The 22957-nt window shown below is 42.6% G+C and overlaps 1 protein-coding gene across 18 annotated transcripts in view; it reads left to right on the top strand.

Annotated features, from left to right (window-relative positions):
* Syne1 (spectrin repeat containing nuclear envelope protein 1) overlaps positions 1-22957 on the top strand; it is a 454318-nt gene that overhangs the window by 222333 nt on the left and 209028 nt on the right. For 17 of the 18 annotated variants that reach the window (XM_040728331.1, XM_040728319.1, XM_040728318.1 and 14 more), the window contains 10 exons: positions 1446-1582; positions 3066-3243; positions 5516-5698; positions 10754-10897; positions 11221-11376; positions 13060-13224; positions 14848-15020; positions 16285-16438; positions 18682-18825; positions 19916-20080. In XM_040728331.1, coding sequence (XP_040584265.1) covers positions 1446-1582; positions 3066-3243; positions 5516-5698; positions 10754-10897; positions 11221-11376; positions 13060-13224; positions 14848-15020; positions 16285-16438; positions 18682-18825; positions 19916-20080 — 1599 coding nt within the window. The remainder of the gene's footprint in view (positions 1-1445; positions 1583-3065; positions 3244-5515; positions 5699-10753; positions 10898-11220; positions 11377-13059; positions 13225-14847; positions 15021-16284; positions 16439-18681; positions 18826-19915; positions 20081-22957) is intronic. The other variant, XM_040728325.1, reaches the window with a different exon arrangement.

Here is a 22957-nt window from a genome sequence, read left to right as displayed (position 1 = left end):
GCAATAGTAGCAGTAATAGATACTCAAGTAATCTTTTATCTACCTGTCCTTTCTCCACAGATTAACTTGTGTGTGTGTATGTGTGTGTGTGTGTGTGTGTGTGTAAGAGAGAGAGAGAATGAGTGTGTGTATGAATGTGTGTGTAATCATGCATGTATGTGTGTTTACACACCTGTGTACATGCATGCGTGTACATGTGTGCTTATGTGTATGCATTTTTATAAAAAGTCATTTTGTTCTGGTGACACTATTGATACAGCTTCATTATATATTTGGCTGCTATTCCCCTTCTAATTTTACAAAGTAGGCATTGAATAGTGTATCAGGCCTTGTGCTAAGGAGTTGGCCACTCACGATCTCTTTTGTCCCTTGAAATTAATCATATAAGAGGGATGTTCTAATTGCAAAGCACCTTATGGAACCCTGTTGACCATGTCTTTAATTTCAGAATTATGCTGTTTAATGATAGGGTTTCATTTTGGATTAATCACTAGTACCATGATTATCTGTGTATTGTTCATCAGTTAAGTTATGAGCACTTCAAGAAGGAGAGCAATACCTTTACTCATGGGGTAGTGGGTGTCCTTGAATGTCATACTGGACATTAGTGAAGATTTGATGAGTACAGGAAAGAAGTCATGAGGTATATGAACTGGAAGGTTAATAAGACTTGTGGGTTATAAAAAGTTGTTAATATCAGTGTTGACTAGAAATATTATATAAAATCAATTGGGGCACATATTGTAAGTACAAAATACGTGTTGCTTTTCATTAATCATTCACTATCTTCAGTTTCCAAACAGTCTAGTTGAACCAACTACTAAACAATGTAGGGTATTTTCTCTTTGTACTTTCTTTAAGCCATTGATGATTCAATCATTTAACTACTTTATACTTGATATGAGTGTCTCTCCATGGCTAGAAGTAGATACAGATGACCCACATGCCATCAAAGGCTATAAATAAAATCCTAAATGTAGACCTGATGGGCAAGTCCTGTGTATATGTCAATAAAGCACTGTTGGCCAATAAGGAAGCAAGATAGGTGGGACTTGGAGTCCAGGAGGACTCTGGGTGGGAGAAACACAGGGAGTCATCATGTAGCCTGCCAGAGAAGTAAGATGTCCTTCCGGTAAGAAAAATTCTTAGATGGGCTAATACTTAAGTCAGAGCTAGCCAGTAAGAAACAAGCAAGGCCAACAGCTTCATAATTAATACAGTGTTTTGTGTGTTATTTGGGGACTACAATGCGGCAGAGCCCAGGCGACTGGTGGGGAAAAAACCAAAGTGGCTGACAAGGAAAAGGCTTCTCTCTACATAGACCTGACTCATTACTGAGTTCACTGCATTGGTTTGTCCCTCACTAATAACTCACGGTGTATGCAATGTGGAGTGTGGAGACATGGAAATCACCCAGTTCAGTGCTTGTCTTTTTCCTCTATTAGGAGATCCTGGATGCTCTACAAAAGGAGGAGCCTAGAACAGAGGAGCTCAAGTCTCAGTTGAATGAACTCTGCCGTTTTTCCAGGGACCTGAGTCCATACAGTGGGAAAGTCTCAAGCTTAATTAAAGAATATAACTGGTGAGCATGAGCCGTCCAACCAGTCACAATAATTTCATTTGTATCTCTTCTGAGTCAGACTCTCAACATGTAGCCAGGATCCTCCTGCTTTAGTCTCAGTTGTGGCTAGGATTCCAGGAAGATTAAATAAGTGAATGAATGAATGAATGAATGAATGAATGAATGAAGAGTCCGCTAGTTCCCACCCTGGCACTTCTCTGTGTGACCCTTCCATGCCTCTTGGCTTCTTCTGCTACAGACCCCTCCTCCTCTTCCTTCTGCTTCTCCTCCACCAAGGAGCAGTCTGACTTCTGTGGAGTCCCCAAGACAGACAGTCACAGCCCCCTGCTTGGCCTGTGCAGGCTTGTGCCCTGGCCCTCTGGCCCTGGCCTCCTGGCCCTCCCAGCCACCCTTCTGCCATGACCATTCCTGTCTCTCCCTCACCATAGGCAATTGAAGCAAATGGATATGAACTTCATCTGTGAAAATGGTTTTTTCCTCCATTTTTGTTCCATTTGGGGGCTTTACTGGTTTCTGTGTTTGGTTGGTTTGGTGAGAGAGCAACGGCCGCCCGGAGTGCAGGGTCCCCCTCATGCTGAGGCATTCCCTCTCTCATCCTGTGTCTCACATCTTTTTCCTTCCAAAATCGGCATCCTTCATGTTGAGCCAGCCTTAGAAAATAGCGAGAATTTAACCTCTGCCAAAAAAGTTTAAAAATTAAATCACAAAGAGCAGAACAAAACCTATAAAATTATATGCATACATACATACACACACACACATATATATACGCCCCCCAGCCTCCAAGCCTACCTCTCTGAGGGAAGCGGTTCACTTTATACCTATTGCCCGGGGCCCTATTCTTGTTTTTAATAAAGCAAGAAAGTCACTCTTGCTATCTCTTTTTTTTAGTTTTTTTAGTTAGAGTTGGAACATTCCTTGGACCAGGTATGGGTGTCGCAGGCCCCTCCTGCCCTGCCCATCTATCTGTCTCTCCCCCTCTCCCCACGCCTCCCCCCTGCTCTTTCCTGACTCCACCCTGTACCCAACCCAACCCCCAGGACTGGCCTGGTATGTTGTCATCTGTTGAAGATGAGATAAACTGAGAAAAAAAATGAGAACAAAGCAAAACAAAAAAATGTATGGCAGTTTTTACTTTTTATCGCTCGTTTTTAACTTCACAAATAAATGGTAACAAAACCTCAAAAAAACAAAAAAAACAAAGTAGGAGCTAGGCTAAGCATGGAACGGTCATCTGTGGTTCTGGCTTGTGTGGAGGGCTACCTAAGCTCATAGATGGAGAACATAGTGACATAGTGAGACCCAGTACAAGGAATTAAAGGAGCGTTGTAGTAGTATGACTTCAGCGATAATATCAACTAAGAGTGAAATATAGTACCAAATTAGGTAAATGCACATTTCTAAGAACTGTGGATTCTAGGTATCACTTGACTCAATGTCTTTACTTTTCTTCTGTCATCAAATTTGCAAATTACCCTTTCAGTCTCTGTTTGCAAGCATCTAAGGGCTGCCAGAATAAAGAACAGATTTTGCAACAAAGATTTCGGAAGGCCTTCAGGGGCTTCCAGCAGTGGTTGGTTAACGCAAAAATTACCACGGCCAAGTGTTTTGATCTACCTCAAAATCTCAGCGAAGTCTCTGCAAGTCTTCAGAAAATCCAGGTAAGAACTCTGCTAACAGTGCCCACAGCGATGCTGAGTTACACTAATATGTGACTGTGGGTCTTTGTGAAGTGCATTGCAGATTAAAGTTGGACTAAAGAAATTTAAACTTCAGATAGTCTTACCCTTGAAACAGCTGAAGGGAACGCATAACTTTATGCTGTTTTATGTCTTAATAAAGGCCTGGGAAATAATGAGTTCCTTGTGTGTAGTAACACTGCACCTGAGCACTCTGGGGGTATTTTTCATTTACTTTCCACCCCAACTATGACAGGTGTGTAATATTATTGCTCTCAGTGTGCCCGTAGGATAGAGGTGTCTCAATGAGGTCAGAAGGCTTGAGTCTGAGGCAGCCCGAGCTGCAGCCACATGTGATATCTGCCCGGTTTTATTTTAATATTTCCCTCACCTAAATACAACGCCACAGTGCCATTTCAACTGCCACCTCCACCCTCAACACTTTCAGACACTGTAGCAGATTTGCTTCTTGTAGATGTGTGTCCCATGTAACTGGTTGTTTTTTTATACTTGCAATCTTGAGCCAAAGCTTGGGGAATTTGAAGTTCTTGCAGGAAAACATATGATACAGTCAACTATGAATAAAGAAGTGTTCATGCAAGAACTTTGTCTACTGGACAGAGGCTCTAAAATGATTGTGTCCGTATCTACCTAGTTCACTGATTTCAATCTCGGCTCATGATGTAACAAGATAGATTTTGTTTGGAAATGTGCTGCATTTAAAATTCCTCCGACTTCACTCCAGGCCAGGGAGTAGAGGTGAAAACATTCAACCACCAGTTTATTTGTGGTTATGAAACTGAGTTCCGTTTTGGACAGCAGCATTTTGTCTGACTCTTAGCCCAGTTGCTTGCATGAAGGAGCCATCTGTCAAAAGAGATGTCTTGATGCAGCCCTGTTTTGGTCCATTCGGCATGACTGTGTAGCCTACTTTATGAAGTAAACAAGTTGATGAGCTCTCCATCCTAAAGGCTGGAGGAAAAGATTCCGAAATCAGTTTGTCTCCAATTCTACAATTCCATCATGGCATTTGGATCTGCCAACCTAGTAGGAGGACAGGGCCATGTCAGCCAGGAAGCAACTGATACTAGGAAGTGGCCAGTTTGTTTTCTTAGAATTCTCTTCAGGCCACTGAAGACTTGGGTTAGAATCCGGGAACTCCACATGGAGGAAGAAGAGAACCAGTTCCTGGAAGTTGTCCTTTGACCTCCACACACTTGCCACAGCACATATACACATGTGAGCACAATAAATAAAAAAGTAAACAATTAAACTTATTTATTTATTTTTGGTATCTCAAGATCCTGGCTCTAGCTGTATCAGGACCTCCTATCGGGTCCCTCCTTTTGAGAACACCACACTGGAGACCAAGATTTCAACACACGAGTTCGCGGGGGATAATTCACCCCCTCAAACTAATCAAAGTTCAAAGCATGGAGTCTTATACTCATGTTTCTTGGCAGTAAAAAAAAATAACCTTTAGCTGTTTCTTCATTTTGTTTCTTCTCTAATGTCTGCACATAATAAAAGGTGTTGACTCTAACATATATAGTATACTTACTTATCAAGAGGCAAGCTAACCTCTGGATAAGCCCAGATGTTGAGAAAGCTACACAGCGTGACCACACCTCATGTTGCCGCTAAGAAACTTGTGCTTCAAAAGAACAACCCTATAAAATGCCATTAACTATTTTTTTATAAATTACTAGCAACAGTGTCCCCTACTTCATTTAACAGCACACACTTTATGGAGCCTGCCCTGTCCCCGCCATTGGAAGCTTTCCTGTGGTCTTCGGATAGGGATCGTTGTTCTGCTGAAGTAATTTGATTTTATCATACAGACTCTATAAGTCATGTACCTGTTTGTTTCTATTCTTACTTCAGCAGCTAGGATGCTCAGAGTCAAAGATATCATGCAACTCCACTAATTATGCCTGTGGCATTTATTTTTCTAAACTAAACTTAGCCAGATATTATCTTTAACAGTTATTTCTTTTGGTCTTCATTACTTCTCCTGTTTATTTTTCAACAAGTTAGTAACAGTTCATAAAATGCCTCCCAATATTTTGCAGTTAACCAAGAATTTATATTAGGAAACAAAATATTTCACAACTTGATTGCTAAAGGAAAACCCGGGTCACTTAACTTGGGCAATAAAATAGTCCTTTGTTTTCATTGAGACATACAGGGGAAAAACAAGCAATGTTAAAGCATGGTGTGTCTTAAGGTACCAAGTTTTCCATTTTTCTTATAGGAGTTTCTGTCAGAAAGTGAAAATGGGCAGCATAAGCTAAACATGATGCTGTCCAAAGGGGAGCTACTGAGCTCGCTGCTGACCAAAGAGAAAGCAGAAGGTATTCAGGCCAAAGTTGTCACTGCAAAAGAAGATTGGAAAAGTTTTCATGCAAATCTCCACCAGAAGGAATCTGCCTTAGAGGTACAGCACAGCCCCCCCCCCGCCCCCAGCATGCTGTGTGTGGTGTTTGGTTGTGGTGACAGGTAAAAATGGTTCCCGTGTATCAGAGGATTTCCAAACATTCTGGGCATCCATTTTGCAGAGGAACAAGAAGCCAAACAAAGATGGGCTCGGTGCTGAAGTGTGAATAGCCCTGAAGGATTAGATACCTTCTTGAACAAGGGCTATTGTCACAGACTCATCAATGCACACCCCCACAGGAACCTGCCAATCGCTTATCTGAGCATCACGTTTAATCTTTCATTTGAAATGCTTCATTTTGGGCAATTGTTGCAGGAGAATGAACAGGGAAAGTCCTGCTAGGCTACAAAATATTGGCTCATTCATGCAACTCACACTAGCATCAGGTTTGGGCTGTTAAGGATGAGGGAAGACAACGTTAATGTGATTTCATTTCCTACAAAGCCAACTTAACTAATATGGTATCATAATCATAATTCCTGCCACAATGCAGAATTTCTTTTCTTCTGATATTGTTTATTCTTTTTTTGTTTTTGTTTTGTTTGTTTGTTTTGTTTTTTGAGACAGGGTTTCTCTGTGGCTTTGGAGGCTGACCTGGAACTAGCTCTTGTAGACCAGGCTGGTCATTTATTCTTTGTATCAACTCATCTTTCAGATGTATGGAAGGTGTCTTTGAAGACATTTTTCTGGCAGGGTAGATTTATTTGATGATGGGTGCAATGGACACAAGATGAGAAGGAGATTGTAATAGGGAATTACCATCAGGCTGAGGAAACACACTCTCTTAGTTCTTCCTTAAGCTAAGAGCTTTGAGTTCTCCCTTGTATTCAGCCATTGTTCATGGCGAGCATCCTCCATTGAGCACAGTGGCAACAGCGCAGTGCCTGGAAATTACCTGTGACTCTGCAAATATCATTAGCTCAGTGTGGTCAAGCAAGAGCTATACAGTGAAGCTGGCTCTCATGCCAAGATCATCTTACTGAAACATTGCTCAAGAACAGGGGCACAGGGAATTTCCCATTTTTTTTAACTTGCCTTGCCTAATGGGTATAACTCCTGCATAGCAGGTATAACTCCTGCATAGCAGGTATAACTCCTGCATAGCAGGTATAACTCCTGTATTTAACCCAATACCATCCATCCTTCCTTTCCTAATAGGAATAGACATGTAGTGTACATTTTGGAAATGGGATAGCATGGGATAATAGAGGAGGGACTAGTCTTTGCTTTGTTTCTGGAACTTCATTTTCTAGAAGGTAATTCCCATGAAAAAGATGACCTTAATGCAGGAATACTTGGGGTAAGCCATGGAGGCATAGAGACTCATGATGCTACTGACTCTATTTGGACAAGTCAAAGATGATGTCCAGAGACATGACATTTAAACTGTACCTTGAAGGCCACGTGTCCTTCAAATTTTCCAAGACCGGCAAACATTTCTCATAGAAGGAGCTGAGTACATGGGTCCAGGGAGTTGTGAATGATGTTGAGAAGTGGAAGATGTTGAAAAATGTCTCTCCCCAACCCCGCTTTGCCTGGGTTGGTCCCTTCGCCCCCCTTCTTTTCCTGTCTACCAATAAACTCCACATGGGACTGTTAAAAAAAGAAAAAGAAAAAGGTGATGCAGACATGAAGTTTAGACAGAGGAACAATAGAGGTAAATGGTGATACAGGTTAGGACCACGTAGTGAAATGTCTGTGTGTTGAGTAATCTGTGCTTGAATCTCAACCACTTTCCCTCATAGGAACCCAAGACACAGTTTTCCTTAGGATGGACCCTATCATGTTCTATTACAGATGCAGAGAGCAGAACTTGTTATATACAACAGATACTTAGTGTACTAGGACTCATTTTTTTCCCTCAAGATTCCTTGAGATAGACTGAGTGAGGAATTTGCAGACCTTAAAGCTGGAGATAAACATTCCAGCTTTCTGACTGTAGTGTAAACAAGAGAGGAGAATCCTACGTAGCCAGAAAGGCAGGGGAAACTCAATATAGCCGTACAGATGAAAGGGAGGGCCTAAATAGTGGAAAGAGTAATAGTGAAGATGATTCATCTCTAAGACAAAACAAGCAGGATTTGACAGTTAGCTGTATGAGGTAGTGCCAAGCTTAAGTTTGATTCTTCAGCTTTTCATCTGGAAGAAGGTGTGAATAAGGAGGCTATTAACTGAAATATGAATGTAGTCTATAAACACATTGTGAAGTATATCCTTGGCGAATGAAATGACTTCATCACTTTGATCTATGCTCAGTTTTGTGTACCTGGAAAGTGGCTTGTGTGCTAATGATCAGGAATGTCATGGTTCATAGTAGCATGAGGGTCAGGAAAGACACAGAACTGAGAAACCAGTGAGAGTCAATGTTAATCTGTGCCTGGCACTTGTGGGTGGTTATATCCACCAGTGCATTTAATTCTCAAAGCCATTATAGATCTCTACAATCATTTGTTTCTGTCACTCGGATGAAGAAGTAAAGGAACCATGCACAGTGGTACAGAAAGACATGAAGGGAGGATGGTTAGGAGTTTGAAGCTAGCCTGGGCTACACAGCGAACCTGAGGCCATCCTGGATTGCATAGTGAGATCCTGTCAGTAAGTAAGTAAAGAAAGAAATAATTTAAAGAAAGAAGGAAGTGGGGAAAGAAAGTAGGTAGAGAAGGAATAAAGGAAAGGAAAGCAGGGGAGACAGACAAAGGTACAAGATTGCTAACACTCTGCCAAATTCACACAGCTGGTAAGTGATGAAGTCGAGTCAAACCCAGCACTGTGCCCCCCACCCCCCGCAACACATGTTACATTAACACAAGGTTTGAGAACATAGCACACAGTCACTGTGCACGGATGAAGCACCCAGCTTTCTGAGGTATTTGCAAACCCATGTTTTTTAGCTGTGGTCACCTAGTTTGCCATGTTTCGCTGCTTCATGAAGACAGAAATGCCTTGAATTTATAAATGCAAGGATTAGTCTAGACTTTGGGGAGGCAGTAGAGAATAAAACAGGACACACCCTCTGCTCCAATGAACCTTACATGTTATCAGGAGTCATTCTTGATAATCTTAACCTCCATGGGGTGTTTTAAACTCCGATGCATTCCTCTAGCTAACTCATCTCCCTATGGAAAACATGATTTAGAAGCCAACACTATCGATATTCTGGACCAAATGCAGCAAGAGCTTTGAAGCAATGTCCAATAGGTTCTGCATTCTTCATACTTTCTCAGCTAACATTTTATGGACCTGGTGTCTTACTAAAACTACCTAAAGTCTTCTTTTGTTGGTCCACATTGCAAGTTTAATAACAAATTCAAATTCATATGAATCTAGGACTTCATTTAAAAAAAAACAGATTCCTTTGCCACACTGAAATGTGCAACACATTAGCAGCCTGCTCTTAATGTGTTGTCTATAGAGTCTATGAATTATTAATATTCATGCTATCTTTATGTGATCAGCACACAGTTCTCAGCATATCCTAATGAATAGAATGAATGTACTCAGAGAAAAATGAACAAGGAGTTGGGACGATGACTTGGTTGGCAACATGCTCGCTGCATAAGCAAAAAAAATTAAATTCAATTCCCATCACCCCTATAAAAGTGTAGAACTAAGGCAGTGGGAACAAAAGGGCCCTTGGGCCTCACTGACTGGCCAGTCTAGCCAAACTGTAAGTTCAATGAGAGTTCAATGAGAGACTCTGCCTCAAAGCAAATAAGGTAGAGGGGCTGGGAAGAGAGCTCAGCGGTTAAGAGCACACACTGCTCTTGCAGAGGACCTGAGTTCAGTTCCTACCTCCCAGCTCACAACCACCTGTAACTCCAACTACAGGGCATCTAACTTCTTCTTACCTCCACAAATGCCTACACTCACATGCACGTGCTCTCACACACGGACACACACATATATGCACCACTAAAAGTAAAATAACTCTTTGGAAAATTGTAATAAAAATTAAGGAGGAAGGCAATCATGGAAAAGGTTTCCAAGATGTTGACCTCATAGGAACACATTCATGAGCATGTATACCCTCACCTATCTGTCTACACACTAATATTCACACTGGGAGAAAGTATAATAAGTACATGAATTATATAGGTGTACTATAGAAGTACTTATATATAGTGCTCTTGGCCTATCATTAACCAGTCCTAACCAATGTTGGATTATTACATAAAGAAACGTGGTGTATTCCAGTAAGCATGAGACATGGGCTCTTCCACTGTGGAACATAAAGTCTCAGGGTAGAGGGCAGGCATAGCTACATCGCATAGAAATGCATAGCCCAACCCTGCCCGTGATAAATAAAGTCTGTGGTTTAAAGAGCAAATGCATAGAAATTGAAAAGAGCTATGATCTCTTGGGTGGGCTAGAGAATTGAAGAGAATGATTGTAGTATGGAAAAGAAACATTCTTAAAGGATGTGTCAAAGTCATATAGGTGCTAGGATGGAAGATGGAATGTTCTAGACACTGGGACAAGGTAAACCCAAGAAGGGAGTCCATTGGGCCACAGAGGGTTAGCACTGAATAAGTAAGCCAAGTGAAGGACTGTGGATCTCTCTCTCATTTTTCCTCCCCTTCTCCCCCTCCCCCCTCCGTCTCTGTCTGTCTCTCTCTCTCCCTCCCTCTTTCCCTCTCTATATCTATGTCTCTCCCTGTCCCTGTCCCTATCCCTGTCCCTGTCCCTGTCCCTGTCCCTCTCTCTCTCTTTCTCTGTCTCTCTGTGTGTGTGTGTGTGTGTGTGTGTGTGAAGGCCACAGATTAACACCAAGTATCTTCTTCAATCAAACTCAGTCTTGTTTGTTAATACAGGGTCTCTTTCTGCGTCTGAACAGCTCAGATTCTGCTAGTCTCCAAGGAGTCTTCCTTATCGTCCTTCTCAATTCTGGGATCACACATCCATGACCACATGCTAGCTTTGTTTGTTTGTTCTACGTTGGTCCTGTGAATTAAATTCACATCCCTGCACTTTCGTAGAGCATACCCACTGAGTGGGCAGTCAGACCCTTGGGTTTGCCTTTGCTCATCCATCCCTGCTGTTCTCTAACCCTTGCAGAATCTAAAGATCCAGATGAAAGACTTCGAAGTGAGCGCAGAACCTGTGCAGAACTGGCTGAGTAAAACCGAGCGGTTGGTACAGGAGAGCGGCAGTCGCCTCTATGACCTGCCTGCCAAGAGGAGAGAACAGCAGAAGCTCCAGGTGATGGGACCTGGCCAGATGGCCTTGTCCTCACTCTCTCCTCTGCCCACTCGTTGGCCAGATGCATGCTGGGTGCCCTGGTTTTAGCTGATGCCACCTTGAAACGCCGTGTGCCTTCTCCTTGTTCTGACAGAATTAATGCTTTCCGTCTCTCCTCTGAGGCATGGTTTGTCCTTCTTCCTGAAGCGTTCCACTGTGTGTAGCTTGAAAATGATGCAACTCCGGTTGCTTGTCAGTGTTTATTTCCGTGTTCTCTGGGCCCAAGCTTTGTCTTCCATGTGCTTGCCCCAGCCTCTGAATGGTAACTCGCTTATGCTTTCCAGTCTGTCCTTGAGGAGATACAGTGCTACGAGCCTCAGCTCCACAGGCTGAAGGAGAAAGCTCGGCAGCTGTGGGAAGGACAAGCTGCCAGCAAGAGTTTTGTGCACAGAGTGTCGCAGCTGTCTTCTCAGTATCTAGCGCTAAGCAATGTAACCAAGGTAACGCCTGGCATGTGCTGTGTGTGAGTGTGATACTGATGTCGCAAAACTGGAATGCCCATAGGTCATGCAGGGTCCATCCTGACACTCCCACACAGTGATGTCTCCAGGCCAACCTTATGGCATGCAACCATGACATCCCGCTCCCTCATCTTGAAACTGGACTTGCCATGTCTACCATAGTTGTTATCGTGGTTCCCTGAAGTCAGCAAGGGATGGTGCAGAGACAGAAAACACTGCCAGTCTCCATCATTAATAAAATGATGTGTTCCGTGGCGCTTGATTCCAAAAGTTCAGTACATAACAAAAAACAAAATTCAGAGTTCCAGAAGACTGTCAGGTTAAATTACACTAGAAAAAACATGAGCCCAAAAGCAGTTTAAAATGTGCTGGGATCCATAGAATAAGTCTAGGGTAATTTTTAAAACGTCATCTAGCCTCTGTTTATTCATTTTGTAGTAGATGAGTATGTGTTAATTGAAAGAGTCCAAAGCGTAGTTAGGGATTGGCAAGGACTAGTCTAATGAATAAATTTTCCAAGGACCTTGAAATGAACTAGTGATACAGACCCATGAATGAGATGGTCCTCTTCAAGCTTGCATAAGCTATAATGTGTGCTTTCTGTTTTAAAATTTTCAGATATTAGCATTTAGGGACTCCATGATAATTTAATCTTTGATATGACCTCGCCCATTTTACAGTGAAGTTACTTCTAATCTGCTAATCTGGGTTTTCACAGTGTCTTGATGTGAACTGTCTCCATTTGTACCCATGGCTATTGGATAAAAAGGCTGCTTTTATCTAACTTTAGAAAATCTGGCACATACCTAATGTTAGAATGAATTAAGAACAACTTTTTGCAACTGGTGTGTTTGTGCACATCTGGAATCCCAGGACTCAGGGGGCAACAGCAGGGGGATGGGTGCAAGTTCAGGACCAAGCTGGGCTGCATAAGCCTAACTAAAAAATAAATTAATAAAAACAAAAGAAAACCTTCCAGAACAAAATCATTTGCATTTGCTTAGATATTAAAGAGTTGTTTGAGACATTTGAATACTTCAAAAGCTTGAATGCTATATAAAGTCTTCAGCCACCATGATGATATGACCTGAAGTGAACCAATAAGGAAAACCACATAGATTTTCTTGTCATTTAAAATGCAGGTGTATACATTGTATATTCTACATATATACTTCCACACTATGCAAAATTTGTTTCAGCTAAATATGCATGTATTATATGAATGTAATTTAGAACTATTATGAAATATCAGATTGGTATTTTGCTAAGACTCTGACTACAGTGTAGGTCTGTAAGAATATGTGGTATCAGTTGAACCAAACATAATATGTGAATGCTCAAGATGACTGTGAATTGAATGCCAACAAACATTAAAAAGAAATCCTACTGAATAAAAAGTCATGATTCTCATAACTACTTCTGTTTAGGGCAGTGAATTGCAATCCCCATGTCTTTTGACCTGGTTATGTTACAGAGTTTTCCCTACTTAGGAAGGTGTGTCACAGACCTCATGCAATGAGGATGCACTTGCACCTTTGCTGGGCAGCCTCTGGGATGACTGCGATAGTTTCTGATGAAGCGTTAGTCTCCAATGTGAGTGACTACAGGCTACGACCACTCTGTAGAGCTGACAGCTAGAAAACCCACCTCTGTCATTTCCAGGAGAAAGTGTCCAGGATGGACAGAATCGTTGCTGAGCACAGCCAGTTCTCGCTGGGCGTTAAAGAACTGCAGGACTGGATGACAGACGCCATCCACATGCTGGATTCATACTGCCTCCCCACGTCTGACAAGAGTGTGCTGGACGGCAGAATGCTCAAGCTGGAGGTGTGTATACTGAGAGAACACTCACTTCCACATTGTCCTTTCTCAGTGTTGGCCTGGTGTGACTACGTGGTCCTCTGTCTAAACGAGCTTTCTGGATGCTCTGTGGATGTGTTTCTTCTTGCATAATATGCTCATCCCTGAGCATAAATCACTCTTCTAAGTCCTGACACATTCATCCACAAACCCTGCAGTAAATAAAACAGGACACAAATGTGGTTATTTGCTCAGTTGGCGATCAAGAAGGTAGCTTCAAATTCCATCACAAACACATGTATTCTGAGGAAATCTTTTGGTGAAACATTTTTATTTATTTATTCAACTTTACTTTTCTGCCTGTGTTATTTAATCAACTCTTCTCCCATCTTGAGATATCAATTCTATTTTGCATTTGCAATAAAATTAATTCATCTTCATTCACTCATCTCCTCCTCATAACTTCAGTGCTTTTCAGTAGATCAGCACTCTGTGTTGACACCAAGGAATCAAAAGTGAATAAAATATGACCTTTGTGCCCCACGACTGTGTTGTCTGCTGCTGAGGTTGAAGTGTAGGAGACAATGGTTGCAGATGGTGATGTGTGTGTGTGTGTGAGCAAGATCCCAGGAACTCTGATACCTAACTCAGAATTTTAGGAATAATGGATGGATGGATGGATGGATGGATGGATGGATGGATGGATGGGTGGGTGGGTGGGTGGGTGGGTGGGTGGGTGGGTGGGCGGATGGATGGGTGGATGGGTGGATGGGTGGGTGGGTGGGTGGATGGGTGGGTGGGTGGGTGGATGGGTGGGTGGATGGGTGGGTGGGTGGATGGATGGATGGATGGATGGATGGGTGGGTGGGTTGGTGGATGGTAAGATGGCTCAATGTTATGAGGCACTTGCCACTATTAAGTCTGAGCCCCATTCTTGCCACATGTGGTAGAAGGGCAGAACCAACTCTCCAATGTGTCTATTTCTCTCCCCTCCTCCCTTACTCTGCCTCCCTCCCTCCCCATCCCACCCACACAAAGTAAATGCATCATTTTCTGAAGAAAGAGGGAGTGTCCTGTTGCAGATGACTGGATGCAGATTTGAGGGGGAAAATATAGAAGTAAAAACTAGAAGGGAAGAACCAATGTGGTAACTGAGAGCAAGCTTGCCATTCCTTCTTGACACAGCAGGCACAGGGCCACTAGAGGTTCCCCCTATCTGCAAGGGGTACAAGACATTGGTTAGGAAGTGAGCGGTTTTGCATTTTGACAGATGCTACCAGTTTTGAAAATGTGACTTTGCATTCCCTTTTCCTGCTAGAAGGAACAGTGCCTGCGAAAACCTTGACCCAGGGCTATCCAATTCCATAGAGAGACAACACTAGATGCCCACACGCTTCTTTCCATATCTGAACTTTGAGTCCTGGGGTCTGCAGTCCCCCCTGTTGAACCAGGAAAATGGAACATGAAAGGAAGGAATTAAACAGGGAAGACCAGCATGTGACTGGAGACTGGCAGTCCCCTCAGGTGTCTTCCCACAGGTGCCGCATGGCATGCTTGTACACCACGCTGTCATGTCCAGAGCTGCTGAACCACACGACGCCAGGAATATCAACATACAACTAAAAAGGCTTCTGCATTTGTTTTCAACAGGCGCTGCTGTCAGTGAAACAGGAGAAGGAGATCCAGATGAAGATGATCATGACCCGGGGGGAGTATGTTCTGCAGAGCACCTCTCCGGAAGGCAGCCCTGCTGTGCAGCAGCAGCTGCAGGCTGTGAAGAACATGTGGGAAACCCTCTTGTCTGCAGCCATTCGATGCAAGAGGTGAGTGAGGCGGTGCCCAGCGCCAGAGAGCCATGCCTGAGCGACAACAGAATGCTTCCATAGAGGCTGTTTTCCTTCCTTGCTTCCTCTTTCTTTCTTCCCTTCCTTCTTACTATTTCCTATTTCCCCTTCTTTCCTCCATGCCTTCCTCCCTCCCTTCTGTCCTCCTTCCCCCACTTCCTTCTTCTCTTCCTCCCCCTCCTCCCCTCTCTGGTCTTATAAGAGCTTTGAAGAACAAGAGAATACAAAGGGTACAGCCTTGCCTTCAGTTAACCTGAAATATTGGGCCTACGTTTTAACATAACTAAAATGTGTATTTCTTTGTTACTGATTGATGCTTACCAATCAAACGATAATAAATGTTCATAAAATGGGGAGATTTTGATTCAAACCAAGTAATTCACTTGGGAGGATTCTTAAGGAGACACTCACCAGGGAGTGATGAGGAAAGGAATGTCATCAAACCAGTCCTACAGGGCACAGCTGGGTCTTTCTTGGCTGGGTGACACTGGATGCTGTTTTGGTGCCTCCAGGTTGCCCTATCTGAAGGTTGAATGTAGGGATACAGGTGAAGAAATAACCAGGAAACAGGAGGGGGCCTAGGGCTGTCCATTAGGGCCTGACAGTTCTTTGGCACTCAGTGTTTTCAATGTTGTCAATCTGGAGGTGCAGCAGGGAGTGTCCTCAGCAACAGCCCTCTTTGGAGATCTGAGGGTACCTGCCATGGTCAATCACAGAATGAAAATTAGTGTCAATAATTCACAGCATTCAAAATGTAATGTATGCAATGAAAGTATTTACCCATCAGGGAAATGTTAAGTTTCAATATTTAGATCACTTCAGGGAATATGGCCCCATTTTCCGTTGTGATTTTTCTGACTTTTAAACTTCATGAGAAATGAGCCCTGTGCTAATTTTCCTGTCCTTCCTTCTGGTAATCACTCTTCTCTGTCACTCCTACTCTGGTCATTTCTGCTCTGACTTGACCTAGAGATCCTAATCTGGGTGACCTTCAGTCTCTCCCTGTGTTTGGTGTCCCCTTGACCCTCTAGAGGTCATGTTCAGTCCCCTTTTGGATTTAAATGCTTGCTGCTATCTGGGGCTGTTTTCATCAGAAATTTAGAGTTTAGTTTGGTAAACCCAGGCCAGCTATCTATCCCAGACCTGTCCATCCTCTGCTGGCTAGAGAGGACCTAAGGCACATGACAGGCATCAGACCTATAAGAACAGTCAGATTAGGGTACTGACTTCTCCCCCCTTTCAGTCAGCTGGAAGGAGCGCTCTCCAAGTGGACCAGCTATCAGGATGACATACGGCAGTTCTCCAGTTGGATGGATGGTGTGGAAAGCAGCCTGAATGAATCTGAAAGACAGCACACGGAGCTTCGGGAGAAAGTGACTGCTCTCGGAAAAGCCAAGGTTCAAACTGGATTACACACTCTGAATTCTATCGTAAACTTCAGGCAAAAGTGGTCAACTAGGCACCAGGGATACACACACAGGGAAATTATATTTGAACCTCCTGCTATAATTTCTAATCTTTCTAAAATAGGATTTTGTTTGTAGTCATTTTACCCAGGAGTGAAATTTTTCTTTTTAAGTATAATGATATAGACACGTGTTTTATGACACGGACCATTTAGAATGTGTCAGTTCTTAATGTCAGAAGTAGCAGGCTTTCCTTTTATTACATTTTTTTGTATTACCACCACTTTTTGTTTTTTGTCTTTCTACCTGTTCTCTCGCCTTCAGTGCTGGATATTAAACCCAAGGCCTTGTGCATGTCGGGCAAGCACTGACCACAGAGCTAAACCATAGGCCCCGTATTATTACTTTTGATCAATATCATATGGTTCTAATACCACATGAAAAATTTTAAAAATATGTGAAGAGTTTAAATAACTCTTCCATTAGCTAGGTGATTGTGGCACACACCTTTGATCCCAGCACTCGGGAGGCAGAGGAAGGTAGATCTCTGTGAGTTCAAGGCCAGCCTGGTCTACAGAGCGAATTTCAGAACAGGCAGCGATACACAGAGAAATCCTGTCTCGAAAAACCAAAAACCAAACAAACAGAAGATCTCTTTTATTGAAGTAATATTCAAACACAACATGCTGGAGTCCTTTGCTAGGCAGTCATACCTCCCCCCAGGCCATCCTCACTGGAATATCATGTCTTGAACTGAATTTACTATATTCTACATGGAAATGCTCCAGGCTCTCTATTTTTTGCTTCTTTGTATCATCTCAGAAGGAGCATCTTGAGTTGGCCACCCCCTCACCCCAGGATCCTTCTTTTCCATCCCCATATCATCACCATAGTTACTGCTGGTCCAAACGTTTCACCTAAATTCTCAGGCTTGCTTCTTGTTGACCAGTTGGCTGCTAGATTGGCATAAAGGTGAACATCTCAGTTCACTAAGAAACCCCCATTGGGTCCCCACTGTTTACAGTATAACACTGAGCTCCCTCAGGAATTTATAAGATAGCAAGTAAAGGTCGTATTCTCATAGGGATGTATGCACTCACTAATAAGCATTTAAGTAAATAACTATAATGGGGAGATATTGCAAAGAAATACTGTGAAGTGTGAGACACTAATTTGGAAGGGGTTAACCTCGATTGTTTGGGCTCAGGGCAGAGGGACAAGAAGCAGGAGACAGGCTGACCATACCCTAAAGGACTGAGTACAAAGAATAGTCTGGAAGGAACCAAAGACAGATTCTATCATGTCCATAGATGGATAAAGGAGAGTTCCTGGTGCGCTATGGGATGAGAATTGCTGGAGCAGAGATAGCAGGAGAGAGTGCAGGCACCTTCCCCCACACTGTGTGCAGGCTTCCAGCAGGCACCTTCCCCCACACTGTGTGCAGCCCCGCCCCACTGTGCGCAGGCTTCCAGTAGACTCCACATCCCAGCCCACCCAGTCTTTTACTTTATGCTGTCTGAGAGACTCCTGTTAAAATCCCATTGAAAGTTAAGAGTGGCCTGGAGTGGGTGCAGAGAACAGGAGACTCCTTCCTGTGTTCTAGAGTGGCTATTTGAGAAGTGAGGTGGGGGGTGGCATTTAGAAAAATAAGGCTGGGGGAGAAAGCTTGGTGAGGAAGAATGGTGAGAAGATGGAAATCAGGAGGCCATCTCTAGATGTAAGACATTTGAAATATCCAAGCAGAAATATAAAGTAGAGGGCTGCAGAGATGGCTCAGAGGTTAAGAGCGCTGGCTGCTCTTCCAGATGTCCTGAGTTCATTTCCCAGCAACCACATGGTGGCTCACAACCATCTGTAATGAGATTTGGCGCTCTCTTTCTGGTGTGCAGGCATACATGCAGGCAGAACACTGTATGCACAATAAATAAATAAATCTTTTTTTAAAAAAAGAAAAAGAAACATAAAGTAGATAATTGGGAAATAATATCTCACAGACATTTTGGACCAGATATGAAATATACATAGAAACATTATATACCTAGTTTTACACACACACACACACACACACACACACACACACACACACACACACACACGTCTGTATAATTAGAATGAATGGATGGATAGCTAACGGCCATTTGTAACAGTACAGTTAGTACCCCTTCGTTTCTTGCAAGATCATTGTGCTTGTACTTGAGTAACTCATTTAATTGCTTTATTCTTCTCTTGTCTAGCTATTAAATGAAGAAGTGCTGAGTCATAGCAGCCTGCTGGAGACCATTGAAGTCAAGAGGGCAGGCATGACAGAGCATTTTGTCACCCAGCTAGAACTGCAGGATCTGCAGGAACGACACCAAGCCATCAAAGAGAGGGCCAAGGTATGGCTGTCCAGAGTCCCATGGAGAGCTGGGGCCATCCAGAGTCCCGTGGAGAGCTGGGGCCATGTAAACATTCAATGATTTCCAAGACCAACAGCCTTGTGCAAGCCGTGCAAAACAAGCTAAGTGAACGTTAGTGTTTTAAGAATATTACTAGCAAAAGTAAACAAAGCTTTGGAGATTTTTAGTACCTGAAAGTTAAGGTAGAAAAATAATTCCTAACAAAAACCCAACTAGAAAGGTAACATTTTCACTAAAATTTCAGAGAGCATTTCATTGAATACTCCTAAATTCTGTGTGATGTCTAGGTAGTTATTTCAAAATGATCTTTGAGATCTTTGCAGACTTAAGTATTTATTTTTATATTTTGTTATTTTTTTTTCCTTAGAGAGAAATACGGTTCCTTTCTTTTTCTTGTTCATCTTTTATTGGTTCTTTGAGAATTTCATACAGTATATTTGGGATGTATTTACCCTTAATTAACCTAACTGCCTATCAGCCCTCAACTGTGTCTCCCTTCTGTATGGAGAATTTAAAGGTTCTTTTTTAAAGGGAAATTATTCATTTCCTAATGTTTTAATAATTACGCTTTTCTAAAATTTCAAAAATGTAGCTGACAAGATGCTTCAGTGAGCAAAGGCTCTTGTCTTGTTTTTTCAGTTTTTTGAAGCAGGGTTTCTCTGTGGCTTTGGAGGCTGTCCTGGACCTAGCTCTTGTAGACCAGGCTGGTCTTGAACTCACAGAGATCCACCTGTCTCTGTCTCCTGAGAGCTGGGATCAAAGGTGTACGCTCCACCACCACCACCCACCTGAGAAAAGCCTCTTGTCACCAGACCTGGCTTGAGTTTGATCCGGACCACTAAGTTGGAAAGAGAGAGCTGAATCCCCAAAGTTGTTCTCTGACCTCCATGGGCATTCAGTGGCATGCATACACACACACACACACACACACACAGACACACACACACACAGACACACACACACACACAATAAATGAACATAAAAACATAAAAGAAAATTTAACTCTGAAAGTGAATTCTGCATTCAGTGATATGTTTCTTTCTTAACCATTTTTAAATGCTGATCACAGGAAGCAGTAACAAAATTAGAAAGGCTGGTTCGGCTTCACCAGGAGTATCAGAGAGACCTAAAGACGTTTGAAAATTGGCTGGGGCAAGAACAAGAGAAGCTTGACCGATGCTCAGCTCTTGAGGGTGACACCCACACTCATGAGACAGCATTGCGGGATCTCCAGGTAATCCTATCGGACAACAGAGGGTCCCTTTCTATGAAAATGGAGTTACAATTTCAAGTGATGGGAAGTTAAGGGGGCGTTGGTTCCTATGGAGAACTGACACGAATTCAGTTAAGGGAAGACTTGATCTGGAACATTCAAGATCCCATCACTTGTTAGGCAATTTAAACCAACAAAACCAGCTCTAGGAGGATTCTCTCAGTTACCGGGGTGGTTACTGAGCTAGTGTGTGGAGTTGACCGACACACCTGCCTGTTGATCTCAAAAGGACAGTTTCAGATGAAGGATAAAACAGCAAATGCCAACAAAATATGGCCAGCTCTGAGTGAAAGTGGGAGCATGATCTGAAGCCACTTAGCTTCAGTCACAGCCTCTTGTGAACCTGAGGGTGTGGACCTTGGCTCAGAATCCAATAAAAAGAAATCAGAGTAGCTGGGAGCTGTGTGGATGCCCTCTACTCTGCAAACAGAGTAGGTCCAGTGGTCACAGGCCACACCCTTATTCACTCCTTCAGTCAGTCACTCAACACCTAACACAAAGCACATATTTCATAAACTACCAAATGTAAAGATGGCTTGGACATTACATTTCATGCAATTTAGTGAGGAAAACATACCCATGAGTAGATTATTATAAACGATGAGAGGAAGACAGTAATATATTAATGCAAAGGATCTTATGGCAGAATAAAACCCTTAATCATTCATACCTGCATGGTTAGGTAGAGTCAGAGAAGTCTTCAGAAAGGAGACTTCTAGGAGCACACAACAAAGAATTGGAAAAGCCTGATAAGACCACCCGCATGTCCTACTTGGAAATGTACTGGAACTCCTTAGCATGCTCTTATCCCCAAATAAAGTGGGCTCAAGCTGTCCCTACAGCTAGGACAAGGTAGGAAAAGCAGACTCTCATGGTTATCCCTGGTATATGCAACTCCCATGACCTACTGCCGAGTTTCAACAAGTGTTGTGTAATGTCAAGCAAACAAGTTGAGGTTGGGAAACTTGGACTCTACTTCTCCATGGTTCCTGCTACTAGGAGACTTCAGACAGGAAGGAACCTCTCTCAGTTTCCTCAACACAACTATGAAGTTTAAATGATAAGAGACTATCTGACTTAAATATTTAAATGAGAAGAGACTATCTGACTTAAAGATAGTAAGTACTAGATAAATGAACACTGGAAGTTATACAAGGTACAATTTTATCAACTGGTCTAAGAGTCTCATCTGCCCTGCCTTATAATAATAAGTGTTCTGATCTGTGAGATCTTACAGGCCTGACTGCTACTCTGTGTATGTGTATACATGCATGTACATATGCATGCTATCATTTAAGACTGGGTTCTGATATATAGCCTAGTCTAGCCTTGAGCTCAGGCAATTCCTACCTCAGTCCCCTGAGTGCAGGGACTACCTGCAGGCTTCCCAATAGCCAACAGCTATTACCATTCACTTGAGAGCAGTTGACTTTGTGTCCTTAAACAGCCCCTCCTACAGCCCTCCAGGCACGCTGGGAGACAAAGGTTGAGCTCTTTATGTTGTCATGCACGAACAGAACCAGCATGTTCCTGTCTACATGTTTCTCTTTTGTTGTGGTCACAAGTGTATTAATTGGGATTAGCATGGCTCAAATATGTGTACGGTGTGAATTCTAATTGGTCTTAATAATAAAAGCCCAGAGTCAGATATCGGGTAAATGCTGAAGTAAAGGAGCCAGCCACCAGAGACCTTTTTCTTCTACTGAATCCTCGTACCAAAGTGGGCAAGATCCTGTCTCTAGGAATCCTCAGACTGAATGCTGAGCTCCTGTCTCTTCTTGCCTTCTATTCCTCTCTCTGCCCACTCCTGTCTCTACTTCCTTAGTGCTGGGATTAAAGGTGTGTAACTCTAAGTGCTGGGATCACCATTGTGTGAGTTCTGTTTCTCTTTTAGACTGGATCAATCTCATGTAGCCCAGGCTGGCCTTGAACTCACTGAGATCCATCTGCCTCTGCCTCCAGAGTCCTGGGATTAAAGGTGTGTGCCACTACTGCCTGGCCTCGAGGGCTGACTAGTAGTTAGCCCTGCACTCTGATCTTCAGGCAAGCTTTATTTGTTAAAGCACAAACAAAATATCACCACACATGTGTTTCTTCTACATAGTCTGTGTTGAGTCTCCACAAACACTGAAGAGGAAGGAAGAAGGCAGTGACAGGAACCAGCAGTGGGGCAACATAACTCCCTGCTACACGGCTTCAAGACAGGCTTCCCACCCATGGCCAGTGGTGTGTGGGATCTGCTACTAGGTGACATCAGACACAAGACAGCTTCTATGATGACACATAGTGAGATTAAATGAAAAGTAAGAAAAGTTAACTAATAAATTCACAAAGCAAATAAATATTAGAAGTTAGAAGAGTCACAATTTTATAGACCATAGCACAAATTACTTTATGTAAACCAAGAGTCTAATTCGAGTCATGGAACATATTACTATGCTTAAATATCACACTATTTTTCTCTTTGGCACAAATACTTGACATATTAGGATACATGAGAACTTATCTAGTAGAATGATGATTTATAAAATAGATAAAACTATTTTTATGAAACATGGAAGAGGAGATTAGTTAAGAAGATTAATAAATTAGAGTAGGTATCAGTTCACTACAGTGCATGACCACAATGTCTATGCTCTAAGAAAGTTTTATTGACACACAGCCACCTGCATTCATTGACACAGTCTGTGGCTGGATGAATTCTGCACTAGAAGAATTACATAATGATACCACAGCCCAAAGACCTGCACAACTTACAGTATTTATTTTCAAGTCCCTTTGCAGGAAAAATAGGCCAACAAATTAAGGAAAATTTATACAATATCACTTTGAAAAAAA

The sequence above is a fragment of the Mesocricetus auratus genome, unplaced genomic scaffold, assembly GCF_017639785.1.
Source record: "Mesocricetus auratus isolate SY011 unplaced genomic scaffold, BCM_Maur_2.0 Super-Scaffold_100018, whole genome shotgun sequence".
Classification (NCBI taxonomy): Eukaryota; Metazoa; Chordata; class Mammalia; order Rodentia; family Cricetidae; genus Mesocricetus; species Mesocricetus auratus.
Note: the sequence above shows the minus strand (reverse complement) of the source record. Positions and strands in the feature narration are given on the sequence as shown.